Consider the following 16572-nt stretch of genomic DNA (forward strand, 5'->3'; position numbering starts at 1 on the left):
CACCCATCCCTTCTTTCTCTGCCACTATTTCTTCATTTTGGAATGAGAATGTCTACTCTTGCCATTTTATAATGGATCTGTGTATCTTGCTTTTGGTTTTTACAAGAGTTTACTCTGAGTCTCAGATGAGACTCTGGACTTAGACTTTTGGGCAATGCTGGAGCTGTTAAGGCTCTGGGACTCCAGGAGATAAACTAAATGCACTTGAACTGTAAGAAGAAAATGAGCTCTTGGTGGCTCAGGGCAGAATGTTAACAGTCTGGATATGCAGCAATGTTCAGAGGTGAAATGACTGGACTGTGAGAACTATAACCTAATCAGTCCATCTTAATTTGAATGGACCAACTGGGTGGGAACTGCAGGCAGGTGGGACATGGCTGGAAGAGAGTACAGAGGGACAACTACTTCATAAAGCAATGCCAAGTTGTTTTCCAAAGACAAATATTCACATGTTCTATGAGCCAGCAATTCTGCTCCTAGAGAAATCGTACAGGAAATGTGAGAATAACAGTGTTCAAGGGTGAATTTTCCCCACAGCCCCTTCCCCTTTTCTCTCTGCTTTGTGGCCACCATGAACAATGGAGCAGTGCTTCTCCCGCATGCCCTTCCACTAGGAAGGTCTGTGTCACCTTGGACCACCATGAACTGAACCCCTGAAAACATGAGCCAAAACAAACAGTCCTCCTGTAAAATGAATTTTAAAAAGCAAAATTTTATTGAATACCAACAGAACAATTGAGGAAAATCTTATTCAAGATAGTCTACTAAATACTACAGTAAAATTCAAGGAAATCAGATTTTTAAAAAAAGATTATTAATAATTTTCAAAGTAAAAGAATGGAACACCTTAAAGGACCAAGGACCAAAATGACATGAGACCTTTCTCATGTGATATTGACTATAAAAGACAACTGGGTGGTATTTTTTTTGTGTGTGTGAGTGTGCCGGTTACTGAACCCAGGGTCTCACCTACTTTGTAGTGCTCTGCCACTGAACTACACTTGAAATACAAACAAAGTACAAGAACGCTAAAAAGTTTGAAGTAAAAAGATGAAAAAAGATATAGCAGACATAATAAAAGCTGATACAACTTTGGTAAAATAAAACTCATATATTACGACTAAGGTGTCAATAAAGAGAAAAATGTAGTTAGTACATAATGGCAAAAGGTTCAATTTACCAAAAAGACACCACACCTCTAAACATGTATGTACCTAGTGAAGTTGCTTCAAATGTATAAACTAAAAAGCAACAGAGGGGCTGGGGTTGTGGCTCAGTGGTACAGCGCTTGCCTCGTACATGTAAGGCACTGGGTTCAATCCTCAGCACCACGTAAAAATAAATAAGCAAAATAAAGTTATTGTGCCCATGTATAACTAAAACAAATATTTTAAATAAATAAACATAAAAAGCAACAGAATCCCTGGGAGAAATTAACAAACCTATTCATTTATTATTGACAGGTCAAGAAGACACAAACCCAGCAAAGATCATGACAACACAAAGGGCTGAACACTAGAATCACCAATTTTATAACCCAATGGATGAATATATAGAATTCTATATGCAACAATCAGAGAACAGTTTTCTCAAGTATGCTCAAAACATCCATGGAAACTTCCAAATTAGGTCATAAAACAAGCCTCAACAGATTGTGAAGAAGTAGTGACTTGTAGTTAACATTCTCTTATCACCACTAATTATCCAACACTGCACACCTGAGGTCCTGGATATGGTGATAGAACAAGAAAATTAAAGGCATATTGGATCAAAAAGAAAAGACGCAGCTTTTAGTTACAGATTATACAGTTGTTAGCATAGGAAAATTAAAAGAAATTAAACAGCCATACTAAACGATCGATGAAAGAGTTGGGTAACAAAGAAACGTACCAGAAAAAAAAAAAATCAGATTTTTTTTTTTAATGACCCTGTCAGGATCCCAGCATAAAATTGAGTTCATGTCAGATGGTTAAATTAGACTACGATGAAAGCTGCTTATAAAGGTATGAGTAGGATGCAAGGACCCAACAACGCACAGTATGGTACTCGGACTAGCGACACCAGGGATCCATTACCATGCCTAGGGCCAAAGATACAGGGGAAAACCCAGCAGAGAATAGGAGAAGGGGCCAAAAGACAAGGGACCCTACACAATGTGATCCCTGAGCAAAGAGCAGGGCAAAGGAGGAAGATAGCTCTAGGGGCTATGAGCAAAACTGATGTTAATTCTTCCCAATTCAATGTAATTAAGACCCCAGGAGGTTTGTCCATGTTACTTGATAAGCTTTGTCCATTTAAATTTTAGGATCAGTTTAACACAGCTAAAGCACTGTTGAAAAATAAAAAGGAATTGCCCTACTTGATAATGGATATATTCTGAAGCTAGAATGATTAAGATAGTGCAATACTGGCATGAAGACAAAAACTGAGCAATAAATAGAACAGAGTACAACATGAAACAGATCAATACCTATATGACAAATTTATGGGAGGAAATGGGGACTGTGCAATACAAGGACCTAGAAAAAGTGGCCATCTGTATGGAAAAATATTAAATTGGATTCCTAAAAATCAACCATAGATGAACAAGGAATTTTAATGCAAAACTTTAATTTTTTTTAAGCAGAAAAAGAACAGTTCATTTGACCTTGGGTTAGATGTTAATTAATAAGAAAATGCTTAATTACTTAATATCTGCTACTGTTCAAAAGTATCATTATTCAAAGTAGAGCTTATTTTTGCAAACTGGGAGAAGATATTTGCAATATATACAAATAACCTTTACCAAATCAATGTGAAAGGACAAATAAGCAAGTAGAAAAATGTGAAAAAACATGATCAGGTATTACACAGAATTACACATGGCTAGTTAACATGTGAATATAAATTGAGAACACAATGAAGCATGATTTTACACATTTAACTGGCAAAAATCAAGAATAGTACCACAAGCGTTAAAGAGGCTGCTGAGCAGAATCTGTATTGTTGGCGAGAATACAGAGGGACAACTGCTTCATAAAGCAATGCCAAGTTGTTTTCCAAAGTCAAATATTCACATTTTCTATGAGCCAGCAATTCTGCTCCTAGAGAAACCGTACAGGAAATGTGAGAATAACAGTGTTCAAAACAGCACTATTTACAAACCCAAAAAACGGTAACCAACTCAAATGCTCACTAAAACATACAGCATAGTCATATAATTGAACAGTAGCTCACAGAGAACAGGGAAAGGATGACTCTGGATACCACGTATGAATTTCACTGACATCAAAACTGTAGTCCTGAAATGCTGTATGTTTACGTACAGCACATTTATGAAGTTCAAAAACACTATATCTGATTTTGTAAAACCAAGGGAAAGATAAACACAGTTTATCAATGTTTGCCTCAGGTGGTAGTGGGGGAAAAGGGGACAGAATCAGGAAGTCCACAAAGGTGGTTAGAAGTTGTTACCAATGTTCTTACTCTTAAGAAAAAAGATTGGTCAGAGAGTGTTTCCTTAGGAACTGATAACATTATTAAGACAAATGAGAGTAAAGGCAATCAAGTCACATATAGACCAGTGATGAAAATACCTCAAGAACCAAGGAGTTTATTTAATGGTTTATTTAATAAATCAAGGAGTTTATTTAATAGATTTCTACACAAGTGGACTCCATCAAAAATAAAAGAAAAAACATCACACTTCTCAAAGTCTGTCAGTGGCTGCCCACTGCAGTAGGCTCTCCTGGGCTTTAAGGTGTGAGATCTGCCTCTTCTCTATGAGCAAGAGAGAAGGAGTGAGGGGGGAAGGAAAGAAGAAAGGGAAGACAAAGACAGAAGGGGAGAGAGAAGAAAAAGTGGAGACTGCAGCACTGACAGTGACAAGCCATTCTGAAGTCACCACACGTACAAGGCTTGTGCAAACCCCTCAACACCATCAGGCATGTGCATTCCTGGTTTCCTCTCCCTTGTTTCTTTTGGGGAGTCCCTAACTTTCACTCTCCAACATGGCAGCTGCTAGTCCTGAGGCTGTTCATACCAAGAGGGTAAAAAAACGAGTTTCACAGCCACATTAGTCACATGTTAAATGCTTAAGAGCTACTATGCCTAGTGGCTACCATAGCAGACCACGAAGACCTTCCCATCATCTAGGACAGTTCTAGTGGACGACAGGACTTCACACCCACCTGAACTGAAAGGAAGGGGCAGAGGAATGTGTGCAGAGGTAGAGTGGAGAAGGGCTGGGGGAAGAGGGTGGCTGTGAGTGTCACAGGGATGGCAGACAGAGGGCGCCAGAGAGCTGCGTGGTGCAGACCCAAGGGAGAGCCCCGCAGCACTCAGGTGGTGGGAGCTTGGGCAGGGCTGGAGTGAACAGGCCTCAAGCACCACTGAAACCTGTGAGCTGCCATCATCCTTCCACTCTGCCACCTGGGAGGGTGGGGACATCCTTCCACAGGCTGGGCTTCTACTTCCTACCCCAGCCCCAGCCCTCACTCCCCAGGAGCACCTACCTGCCCTGCCCTTAAGGATGTTTTGCTGTAAGGAAGCCCCTCTAGGGAAGACCAGAGGGGCCAGGGGACAACAGAAAGCGCTCCACAGGAGGCCAAAGCAGGGCGGCTGCATTCTTTGAAGCACTGAGGGAGGGAGGAGGTGGGGAGGAGGAAATCCTCAGGAGCAGGTCACAGTAGGCAGGTCCTTGTCCTAACCTGTCCTGGGTGCCTGTCAGCACATCACAGCAGGAAAGGGAAAGGTCCTTAAAGTTGATGAGGAGGCTGAGGAAGGGAAGGGGAAGAACATGAAGAAATTCATGGGAGCAAGGAGTGGCGGAACTGGGAACTAGGGCTACCAAGCTCCCTGGCTCCTGCTCTTCTCACTGTGCAAGCTGATGGCCGCCTTCCATGGACAGCTCAGAGTCCCCACGCCATGCTGACCAGCCAGTCATCCTCCCTCCCTTGGCTCCTCCTCAGGCCTGGCATGGAGCACCGGGTTTGAAGGTGGAACCCACCCCACGCCGTGGCAGGGGGCCAAGGAAGTGGCCTAAATGAGGGGGCTGGACTTGGCAACCAGCAGCGGCTACAGCCCTTTCCTGGAATCGAGGAAGTCTTTCAGTTCTGAGGACCTGCAGCTGCATGGGAATGATAGCAGGAGCCCAGGTTGAGTGACCTGTGGGGACTGAGGGTTTTCAGAGGGCCCTGGCCCTGGGCTCCTCCTTGGTACTCCCACAGCACCTGGCCTTCGCTAGGTCAGCCTCCGCACAAGGCCAGCAAGCCACTCCAGCAGCTGCCTCCTGCCGTGGGCTGCACAGCAGCGAGGCCTGCAGCTCGGCTTCCACATCTTCAAGCTCTCACACGGCACCAGGCCTGTGAGGAGGTTCTCGCCAGAACATCTACCGAACCTGTGAATGAGGCAGTGCTGAGATCCCATCCAGAGCAGCTGGGAAGGAGGCAGCACCCAAAACATGGAGCCTTATTTTCCTTTGATTCCATTATTCATAACAACATGAATGAAGGTCTCTCTCTGCCTGTCCTTGGGGCTTCGAAGCAGCACAAAGTGAGAGGTCTGTAGAACACCAGCCGAGTGCTGGTCACTCCTTCTCACTCCCTCCTCAGGTCAACCCTGTAAGATTGTACCCTCAAGGCCCCAAGGCTTAGGATGAATCTTAAAAGTTGCCTAAAGATATACTGTCAGTAAGAGTCATAGCTGAGATTCAAACAGAAGGATGTCTTACTCCAGAGAATGGGCTTTGACCTACCCTTCTTTCATTTGTTCAACAGTGAGCACCAAAGTACACCTCAGGCCCAGATTAGGAGATGGGAACAAACCCTGCCCTGCAACCTGAGTGTCCATGGTAAAGGAAGAGCTAGACCACTGAAAAAAAACAAATATGCGGACAAATAATCCAGGATGAAATAAATGTTACAAAGAAAATTAAACTAGAGTAAGGGGGAAAGAGCAGGGATTGCCATACTTTTTTCTGAGAAAATCCAAATAATAGACATTTTCAGCCTGTCTGGCCAGTTTTGCAACACAGTCTTTATTGCCCATGGCTGCTTTTGCAGAATTGAGTAGTTGCAATATGGAAATAATTGGGCATGGCTATGTTCCTATAAAACTATTAATGGACAAACTTAGGATTTCATATGAATTTCATGTGGTAGAAACTGTTAAACTGTTATTCTTTTGATTCCCCCCCCACCACCATTTAGAAATATAAAAACCATTCCCAGTTTGTAAGTCATATAAAAAACACGTGGTGAACCAAATTTGGCCCCTGGGCTTCCTCTTGACAATTTCTGGGAGGAGGAGTGACTGGATGTATGGGTGGGATGCACTTTAGACAGAATGGTCAAGGAAAGCTTTGCTGAGGAGTTGAAATTTGAGCAGAGACCTAAAGGAGGTCAAGTAGTGAGCCCCAAGCTCCCCTGGAGGGAACAGCAAGCATGAAAACCTGGCTGTGTGTCTGGAGAGGAGGGAGGAGGCAGAGAGGCAGATAAGAGGTCATAGATATCAGTCATGTGGGCCAACTGGGGGGGACTTTGGTCTCAATGTGACAGCAAGCCACTGGGATTTGGATTGAGCAGCTTTGTGACCCTGGACAAGCTGAATCGCTCCATGACTCCTTTTCTCATCAAAAAAGGAATAATAAATAGCACTCCTTATAGGACCAAGTGAACATAATGTCCAAATGTCCAAATGAATGACAACTGCCAATATTAAGGTTAACATCTGAGTTCAGCTGGAGGAGGCAGGAGATGCGAGATGGTGATGACATTTGTCCAACTCACCCACAATGTCCACCACATCTGGTCGGATGAGAGGCTCTCCCCCTGTGAGCCGGATCTTATCAACACCTTCTTTCACAAAAAGCCGGGCAAGGGTCAGGATCTCCTCTGTAGTCAGCAGGTCAGCCTTGGGGGTTAAGGGGACACCCTCTTCAGGCATGCAGTATTGGCCTGAGGGAAGGAAGGGGATGAGGTGGTAAGAAATAGATATTGCCGGCAGGCAGGCCCAGGATGTCCCTGCTCCCCAGCTTCCCATTAGGTCAACAGTTCCCCTAAACCCTGTCTAGACAATGGGGAGAGATCGCACCAAGTCAGAAGTCCTATAAATCCCTGCCTCCCTCTTCTCATTTTACTGGGCCCCGCAACCTGGCCTGACCATCCCTCTGTGGGAAGCTGAAAGTAAGGGTTTAACCAAATCAACTGGCTGGGGGCACTGGAACGCTGGTCCCTCAGCCTGGTCGGATGAGAGGCTCTCCCCCTGTAGGGTAGGGTCTGCCTAGAAGGGGTAAGGCCCTGGGTAGGGTCTGCCTAGAAGGGTTAAGGCCCTGGGCCCACTTCTGCTGGTGTTATTCGCTCTCCTCCCCTACCTAGTTGTGGCAGTCACTTCTCTTTGGGCATGTCATGAATGAGAGTATTCCTCTCCGGTCTGGTGAAAGCCACTGTCCTCTGTAGACACAAGTGCCCTCAAATCCACCCTATCTATTACAGGTTATGAGTCTCACTTCACAGGCTGGAAAACTGAGGTGCTCCTTGTCCAGGGTGAGGTAGCAGAAGGGGTAAACAGGTGAGCTGCGGAATGGAGGGGGCACCATTTCCTGCCACCACTTCCTAGAGAGCAGCTTTCTTAAGGGTTGGGTCAAGATGTTATCACAAAGTCAAGCAGCATGTTGGGTCCAGATGTGGACTCCAGAGACTGGGAAGAATAGGTTAAAAAATATAAGAATGCAGCACATGTAGTATGTTTGGTTAAACATTTACCAAATGTGTGTGTGTGTGTGTGTGTGTGTGTGTGTGTGTGTGTGTGTGTTTACTGACCCATGAAGCAAATATATTACTTATTATGAGGTAGAGTAGGAGGGAGGGAAGGAAAGAAGGGGAGGAGAGAAGAGAAAGGGAGAAGAAGAAGTAAGGGACAAAAGAAGAAGAAGTAAGGGACAAAAGAAGAAGGAGTAAGGGACAAAGAAAGAAGGGAGGAAGGAAAGAAAGACTCAACTCTGGAAGTCCCTGTAGCAGGGGTCACTCGCCCAGAATGCTCCCTGCAGGAAATTATGAATGCTCTGTGTTTCAGCATGGTTTGGGGTGACCAGTCACAGGCTTGGGACATCTCGTGGCTGGCAGTGTTGACCTCAGGCGCTGCTATATATATCACCTATTTATAATGTAAATTACCCCGACCCTGGCCATGTCCTGGACTTTTAGAAATGGAAGGGAAATAGGAGGAAGGAGGACTGAAGACTGAGAGGTCCAGGACCCAATCACATTACTATTCTCAAATATAATTTCAGTAGGGCTGACCTTCCAGAATCCTGAAACTCAGCCTTGACCTCTCTAGGCCCTCAAAGCCTGCCTGGCTTGGCCAGCAAGGCAGGTGGGTGAGGAAGTTGGAAGACCAACATCAGAGGACCAAAGTGGCTTTCTGGTCTTGGGGAGATTTCAGAAGCCACTTCAGCAAAGGACAACAGCCCAGAGTGAGCCCAGAGCGGGCTCAGGATGGAGACTCACATCGGAGGTTGCACTTCTCAGTGAGGGAGATCCGCAGGTAGTTGTGTTGCCGGCCGAAGTTGTCTGTGAGGAAGGTGGAGAAAGGGGCCACGTGCTCCTTCAGGAATGGCCTCTGCCTGGACAGGTCCTGCAAGGACAGGGCAGGGGGAATCATGGGGCAGACTTCCAGGATAGGGGAGGCAGGAGGAGACCCACCTGGGGTGAATTCGAGGGCCCAAGGTGAACAGCCCCTCCCCCACCTCTTACATGTGGATAGCACTTCTAAACTATTTATCTGGGCCCTGCAACTTCAGGGGAGTTGGAATTGTCCCTCTAATTGAGAGACTAGGAAACAGGACGGAGGGAAGGACCCTTCTCCTAGACACTTGGCTGAGGATGGGGAATTCTAGTTGGGCAGAAGGTGGAGTCAAGGGTGGGTAGGGATTCTTTCAGTCCTTATTCTTTGTTCTACCTAGTGCCAGAAGGAAGGATTAGCACCTATTGTGTGGGGCCTACAGAGAGGAGATTGCTGCAGACTCTAAGCAAGGCCCAAACCAGTTCTGGGGAGAGAAAGGGAGCCAACCCTGCTTGTTCCGCAGCTAGTCTGATCTGTCTCCTGCTCAGCCCTCTCCCCTTTCCAGAGCCCAAAGAATGACAATCCAAACAGCAGTGAGATCACTGCTCCTGGTGGTAACACTTACCAATTTTAAGGTTCCCAAAGAGTGTTCTCTGTCCAATTCCCACACCCACCCATAAGGGGTCATTATAACCAAGTCGAGGATGGAGTCCAAGAACACACTGGCAGAATCAGGATTCAAATTCAGGACTTCTCATTCTAACTTTATGTTCTTTCTTCTAATTACAATCTAAGGTAGGTAGGACAATGACCAACCTTTAGGACAAAGAATCACAACCCTGGCTCCTGTCTGTGAGGTCTATGGACAGAGCTCTGGGCTAGGTGCAAGAACCTTGATTTCTGGGCCAGAAGTGACCAGATATAAAAAGTTTCTTGACTTCTCCTGGTCTGCTTTCCCACTGTCAAATAAGAACAAGGTTATAGGTCAAGGTTGTCTTGCTAGAAGTAAAGAAGCTGGTAACTTAATAACCAGGATCATCATGATCTTGCCATTTAAGAGTGGAAGGCCTCTGGCCTTCTAGAAGTCCAGGGTAGCTGTGTGCATATACCTAGGAGGAAGAAACTGATAAGTCACCTCAGCCCTGGCTGCACATTAAAATCATTTGGGGAGGGCAAGAAAAAAGTTCCACTGGATTCCATTCTGAATCCAGATATTTGTGATCTTTCCAGGAGATTCTAAAGTGAGCCAGGTTTAGGAGTCATTAACTGAATCAAAGATAGAAGGGGCATGAGCATGAGAGTGGGTAGGTGGAGTCATGCTTTTTCTGGGTCCATAAACTTTCCTCACTACTATCTACCCCTCCAAGGGTTTCTCCTTGTAGAAACCCTGCTCACAGTCCCATAGGGAGCAAGCAACTTTCACTTCTCTAAACTGCAGGCTGCTGTGATTCTAAGTCACTTCCCTTAGAAAAGTCAGGGGCTGCACTATCATCTAAAATCCCACTGGCCATTAGAGTCCAGGAGATGAGACAAGGAGGTGAAGCCAGAATTAAAAGAGGCAGTCAGTATAGATAGGTAAATCAAGTCAGGTCGGATCAAAGAGGCCAATTTAAGTTCAGGAAGTTGGAAACTGCCCCCTGAGGGACTGAAATGCCTTCAGAGCCCTTCCTCTACTGTATCAAGATAACCTGCCCCTGCTTCAACCTGTTGCTAAGGTAACCTGTCCCAGGAATTGCCCCCCCCCCCCAATCCATCTACTTCTCACCTTTTGGATATCCCACCATCCCACCGAGCATCTCCTGGGCCTAGTCACTAGGCAAGAAGAACAGAAATAAGAGAGCAGGAGAACCAAGGAAGCCTAGGACATATAAAAAAGGCAGAACACCTGACTTCTTGGGATACCAGGATATCAGCTATGGCCCCCCCCCTCCCTCCTGGGAGAAGTCTATGTTATCCTTTTTAAATGAACCCTGCTTTATATGCTTGCCTTGGCGTGCTTCTCTAATATTCAAACTTCCACATGTGAGGGAGCAGAACTCGTCATCAATAACCGTCGGTATCAAAGGGACCCAGGTTTATGGCAGAGCTGCAACCCTTTCCCCTCAACAGCTATTTGCAATGTAATCATGTTAATCACCACAGGCTCTCTACCTCCTTACCTGCCAAGATGTTCTGCTTACTCTAACATAAGGTGGGGAGTGGCTAGGTGAAGAAGGAGCCAAAATACATCTGGGAATCGAGCAGGTGAGAGGACCAAGGAGCATGACTTGGCAGAAACCAGAGAACTGGAGGAGCAGGGAGCGGTGGGGAGTGCTCTTAGGCCCTCCATCCTGCCTCTCCTCCCACACTGCAGGTCCTACTTGCCTTCTCTCACTCTTTTCCTCTTTCCTTAAATCTTCTGGAGGGGAAAAAAAATATTCACACCAAAGTTATCCAGGATTCAGAGGGGATTACTGGGCAGACAGGGGCCTCACTCACTCAGGACTGGCTGGGGCATGTCAAGGAAGCAGAAAGCTCCAGGCTGCCCACATTCCCAGGACCCCAACCTGGAGCAGGCAGCCTCCCCTGCAGGAAGCCCTCTCACAGGATTTCATATCTCCAGCATGGAGCAAAGTACGTTGGTACCAAGTGTTGAACTGTCATGTCAAGGCCTATCTAATGGAATGAGAAAGGTGGCATATGGGAAATCCACTTACACTTGCTTCTGGGCTGGTCTCTGCTATAAATACAGCTTAACCTAATACAAGGTTCTCAACCTTGGCTGCACATCAAAGTCACCTGAAGAGCTTCTAGAAGTCCTAAGATTCTCACTCAATTAGGTGAGAATGCAGCCAAGGTTCAGGTGCCATTCTAGTTTGAGGGTGGTATTCATGATTCGTGAAATAGGTAAACCTGGATTATAAACCTCAACTTGCTATTGAGCAGGTGTCCTGAGTTCTCTGAACTTTTAAGTTTCTTCCTGTAGAAAGTGTAGATAATAATCCTATTATTCTACTCTTAATCCTATTATTCTATTCAGTTGGAGGAGTTCCTGACACATAAGTAATCACTGTCACTTTCTTAACTCCTAAAATGGATGTATGTGTCCAACTCTACTAATGGCACATGGCTTGCGACTGACTTTCAGATCTGCCACCACATCACCCAAAGAAGGACACAGGGGGTCTAAGTTCCTCTAAGACCACTGATACTAGTGCTACTAACCAGGCTCTGGGCAGCCTTCCATATGCTACTGCTTATCTCTTATCTATCCTATACTCACTGGGGTACAGGAGGTGGGAAAGGGTATTACCAAGGTAGTTAAGGGAAGAACCTCACCCTTAAGGGCATTTGACTGGAAAGGTAAAGGCCAGCTGCCCAATAGCTCTAGAATCTAGATAGAATAGCAGGGTTACTTAAGAGAAAAAGAACACATGCCAAACTCATTTATCAATAGTCCCAATTTACCTGCTATTGGGATGATGTATTATCAGGGATTCCTCAAAATTAATCTATTCAGTAAGAGGACACAAAGTACCTGGAGCTTCAGAAGAAAGAGGGGTAAACTTGGGCTGCACTAAATCCTGCAGAGAAGGTTGTGTGGGCCACCCCAATCACTGTGGCAGGTCTCCACTTACCCAGACACCACCATGACCCTTTTGTACCTGTGGAAGCTGTTCAACCTGTCTTCAGACCCAGACAAGAACTTCCCCCTTCCACTGTCTTCACAGCCAATTCCCACTTACTTCTCCCTCTCATGGCCACATCCGGACACAAAAAAGCCCAGTGACTTTTCATTCTGGCTCTTCCAAAACAGATCCCTGCGAGGGGTGGGGAAAGGGACTCCACTGAAAGGGAAGGTGGGACAGGGGTTCCAGATGCCCCCACCCCTGCTCTTATCAACTGGAAAGCTCTGTGGATGAGCTCATCCGGTATATATATCTAATCTCACCTCTGAGATTCTCTTAAAGATGGATTTCCTACTGCATGAGCTGGTCCAACCTTCTGAATTTATAAACACGAAGCAAGGAAAAGTGACAGTCCCGCAACCAGGTGAAATTGGAGGCAGATGGAGAATGACAGTAGGACTTCCTGTCCAGTGCTCAGCCTGCTATTCCCATACTCTCTACTTGCATTTCAAGAAGCCAAATACATCTGCTGATGCCCCTGCCCACACAGCTGTGTGTCAAGTGCCATAGGGAAATACCTAGAAAGGCAGAGGAGTCCCTGGCATTGAGGAGCTCCCAGTATTCAGAAATCAGATGTGATTGTTCAGCTGATAGAATGACTATCCTGCATGTCTGGGGGACTGGGGAGAAACTGATAGACAGCACCTGCCAAGGATAGCAAGGATAATAATTAGCACAAATGCTTATGTAACACAGAGGAAAGTCTGGCACATGGAGGTGCTAAGTATATATGTTAGAATATATTAACTGTTAACATCCTATATGGCACAGATGCTGTGAGAAAACCGAGGTTCTGAGAAGTAACTTGCTGAAACTCAAACTTCTAATAAGGGGCAGGATTCAGACCCTGGTATTCTGCCCCAGAGCCTATCTCTGTTCTTCCTGCTACATCCAATCTGCCCTTGCAGAGTAAACAAAGAATAGCACAGCTCCTCTCCCCAGGATCCACATAAAGTTCTTTCTCCCTTGCTTTACAGTAATCTGAGGAATGATATAGCTGAACCATTTCACCTGAAAATACAGGTCCTACCCACCTGATTCTATTTATTGTGAGGACTAAAGGAGATCACTTATTATTAAGTCACCTAGCACAGGCCCTCTCATGAAAAGTACAAAATAAGGGGGAGGGGTAAGGAAACTTCCCTTTTTGAATTCTTTAAAGATCTCGAAGTCATCTCTGAACTTCACTGAGGAAGAGATGGGAAAACAAAGTTCAAGGATACTAAAATTTTTCTATTTCCAAAAGCAATGAGCTGGATCCTAGGATCTCAGGATCCTAGAGGGGCTGAGATTTAGGGAAAGCAAGTGCTCTGGACCCAAGCCCACCATTTCATTGAGAAAGATGGAGAGGTCAATGATTGAGTGATCCAAAGAATCCCAGGACATGCTCTGTCCTCGAAGACTAGAAAAGAAGTAGATTAATCTAGAAAAGATGTTTACCAAATGTAAAAATATGCTGGGCAAATTTTTCTCTAATCACATGACCAAAACAACAATAAACTTAGAACTTGTTATGACATGAAAGGCTCTGTGGGGCACTGTCAAGGATGGAGGGCTCCTACCCCAAATCCTAGAGAGAGGCAGAAACCCTTAAACTGGAAAAAGCCACATCCTGCTCTGTAACCTCTAGAATGAGGCTGAACCCTCCCAAGGGAAACAAAGATGAGGCAGAAAGAGCAAGCAAAAGGACACAGCACAAAGCCCTGCGATTACAAAGTAATAACTGACTGTTGGTGACATTTTTAGTGTCACATTATGATGAAGCTGTTATCACAGGAACACCTTATCACACACAGACACCCTCCACTCAGGGCATAAGGAGAGAAAAAGTAAAAAAGTGAGACAGGGCTGTGGAGTACTTACAAAACACCTCACTAGATGCAAAGTGCCATTCCTTGGTTGCCCCTATTTTCTGCAAACTGAGTCCTGGAAGCCGGTAACAGGTCTGGGACGGGGGTTCTGAAGCGAGCCTCCAAGGAGCCGCTCCTGCTGGGCTAGCAGGTGAGCCCAGGTAGCCCATCTGGGGAACATCACTCGCTGCCTGCCTGAGCGCCAGGGGGATCCCAGAAGGGGCTCAGAGTACAGATCTGGTGCTTCTCTAGGGAAGGGGTGAAATGCTCGGGCCTGGACCGGAAAGGTGCGGGTGCAGGGGGCTCACCTCTGTGGCGGGTTGGGAGGGCTCCCCGGGGTGGGGCTGCGTCACAGGAGCCCCGGAGCTGCAGCCCCGGACACTGGACCGCACGAGCCGCTCCAGCATCCGGGACACGGGCCTCGCCGCCATGAAGCCTGCCCGCGGGGAGCGCCTTGGCGGTGGCCGGCCAAGGAGCGCAGTAGCCCCGGCCTCCGCTGCCTGGGTCGTCCGGGAGAGGGCGGCGCCCGCGCAGCCAATCGGCGAGGGCGCCGCGCGGCCTTCTGGGAGCTGTAGGCCCCTTGCCAGGGCAGGGTGCGCTTTCTTGGGCAGAAGCGTCAACTCCCGGGTAACAGCAAAGCTCTTTTCGTCCAGCCTTCTCTGGTCCGGAATTTAGAACGTGCTGTGACAGGTGGAAAGCGCTATAGTCAGGGTAGGAAGAGGGCCAGGAGAAAGGAGCACTGCCTTGGGTGCAGGATTTAAGGGCGTGCCAGTAAAACTCGATTACTAAGGTCAAATTTCAGTGCTGTATTGCGAAAATTCAAAGTCAACGCAAAAACAAAACAAACAAAACCCCACCAACCGTGAAATATTGAATTTTACACAAAAACGAGACCGATCTTACAGCTGGAGGACTCGCCTCACTCACTTTGAAGAAGGATAAAAGAAGAAATAGGTAGACATTTGGGAAAGAAAATAGGATTTTAATCCACGAGTTCTGCATATTTATTCAGGCCTGTCATGCTCTAAGCCAGTCTCTCTTCCAGGCCTGTTATTCCCACAAATTCCTGGGAAGTTTATAAATCTACCAATGCACTGTTAATTCGTCCCCCAGCAATTAAATTAAGCAAAGAGGTACCACATCTTTTTTTTTTTCTTTTTTTGGGTACAGGGGTTTGAACCGAGGGGCACTCAACCACTGGGTCACATCCCCAGCTCTATTTTATTTTTATTTAGAGACAGGGTCTCACCGAGTTGCTTAGCGCCTCGCTTTTGCTGAGGGTGGCTTTGAACTTGTAATCCTCCTGCCTCAGCCTCCTGAGCCGCTGGGATTACAGGCATTGGACACCTTGCCTGGCAAGGTACCACGTCTGGTTGAACCTATAATTTAGGGAACTTTCTGGTGCTATTGATCATGTAACAAAGACCATATCAACGTAAGAATCCTGAGGTTGACCAGACCACCAGACACTATCTTGAGATGACCAGACTGATACCATTCCTATATAACCTTTCCATACCCACTCCTCACCCAGTTTCCTTTAAAAGAAGAACTAGGAAACCCCTCCCCCCTCAAAGGCATCTCTGACATTCAGGATAGCCCTATTCTCCCTTAAATGTCTATTTCTTGCTTTACCACCCAAATCATCTCTTTTCAGATCTCTCTCCCTCTCCCTTGAATTTGTATCTATTTTCCTAAATAAACCTACCTTTGGATAGTGCTAAAATTCTTTTCTGTTATGTATGTCAAGAACCCCACTGCTCCAGAGTCAAATTTACCCTTCTCTCCCAAAACTCTTCTGACCCTTCTTAGGAGACACCTTTTCATAACATCCTCTCTGCCCTAGCCCAGACTCTGGTTGTAGGACAGTCAGTTCCCTCTTTCAAGATACCCTTCTCTCATTGTGCCCACAAAGGACTCTAACAATCCTTCCCTCTTGTTTCAGAAAAGGTGTTAATAGAAGAAGTCAAAGGAGGAGTGGATATGGCTTTTGGAATGCTTCCTACACACCAGGCACTATAGTAAACATCATTGAAGACAACAATGCTGGCATCAATAGAGTGTTCATTTTGCAAGTGAGGAAACAGGCTTAGGGAGGCTCGGCAACTTTCATGAGGGCACATACCCGATAGGTGTCAGAACTGGATTTCAAATTGAGAATAATCCAACTCCAACAAGTATACACTTAAGATTCAGTATGTGTCAAAGGAAATAGTGGTGGTTTCAGAAAGTCTCTGAAAAAAACAGTCTTTTGATATTTTGGATGATAATGCATACTTAATAATGAATTTAAATACTAAGCAGCATTATGCTCAAAACACTCTGATTCTGCAATTCCATGATAATTATGTTTTGGATATAAGGGACAAACTATCAGAACAGACTTGCTGCCAGTGTATATTAGGAAGTGGCATGATCCCTGTCTCGAAGAATTGAGAGATTAGTCAGGGAGGAAAGAATAATTGACTATAACTGACTTTTACAAATGCAGAGAGGCTATCAGAAAGCTTGGG

General features: G+C 45.8%; 1 protein-coding gene across 3 annotated transcripts in view; it reads right to left on the reverse strand.

Moving 5' to 3' along the window:
- The window catches only part of MOCS1 (molybdenum cofactor synthesis 1), a 28201-nt gene extending 13606 nt beyond the window's left edge, over positions 1–14595 (reverse strand). The window contains exons 1-3 of one of the 3 annotated variants that reach the window (XM_081295098.1): positions 14368–14595; positions 8487–8613; positions 6768–6935 (exon numbers count right to left, since the gene is read on the reverse strand). In XM_081295098.1, coding sequence (XP_081151224.1) covers positions 6768–6935; positions 8487–8613; positions 14368–14490 — 418 coding nt within the window. In that variant the 5' untranslated portion in view covers positions 14491–14595. The remainder of the gene's footprint in view (positions 1–6767; positions 6936–8486; positions 8614–14367) is intronic. The other 2 variants (XM_081295099.1, XM_081295100.1) reach the window with 2 other exon arrangements.
- Positions 14596–16572: the final 1977 nt, after the last annotated feature.

Source organism: Spermophilus citellus, assembly GCF_964194105.1.
Source record: "Spermophilus citellus genome assembly, chromosome: 5".
NCBI classification, from domain to species: Eukaryota; Metazoa; Chordata; class Mammalia; order Rodentia; family Sciuridae; genus Spermophilus; species Spermophilus citellus.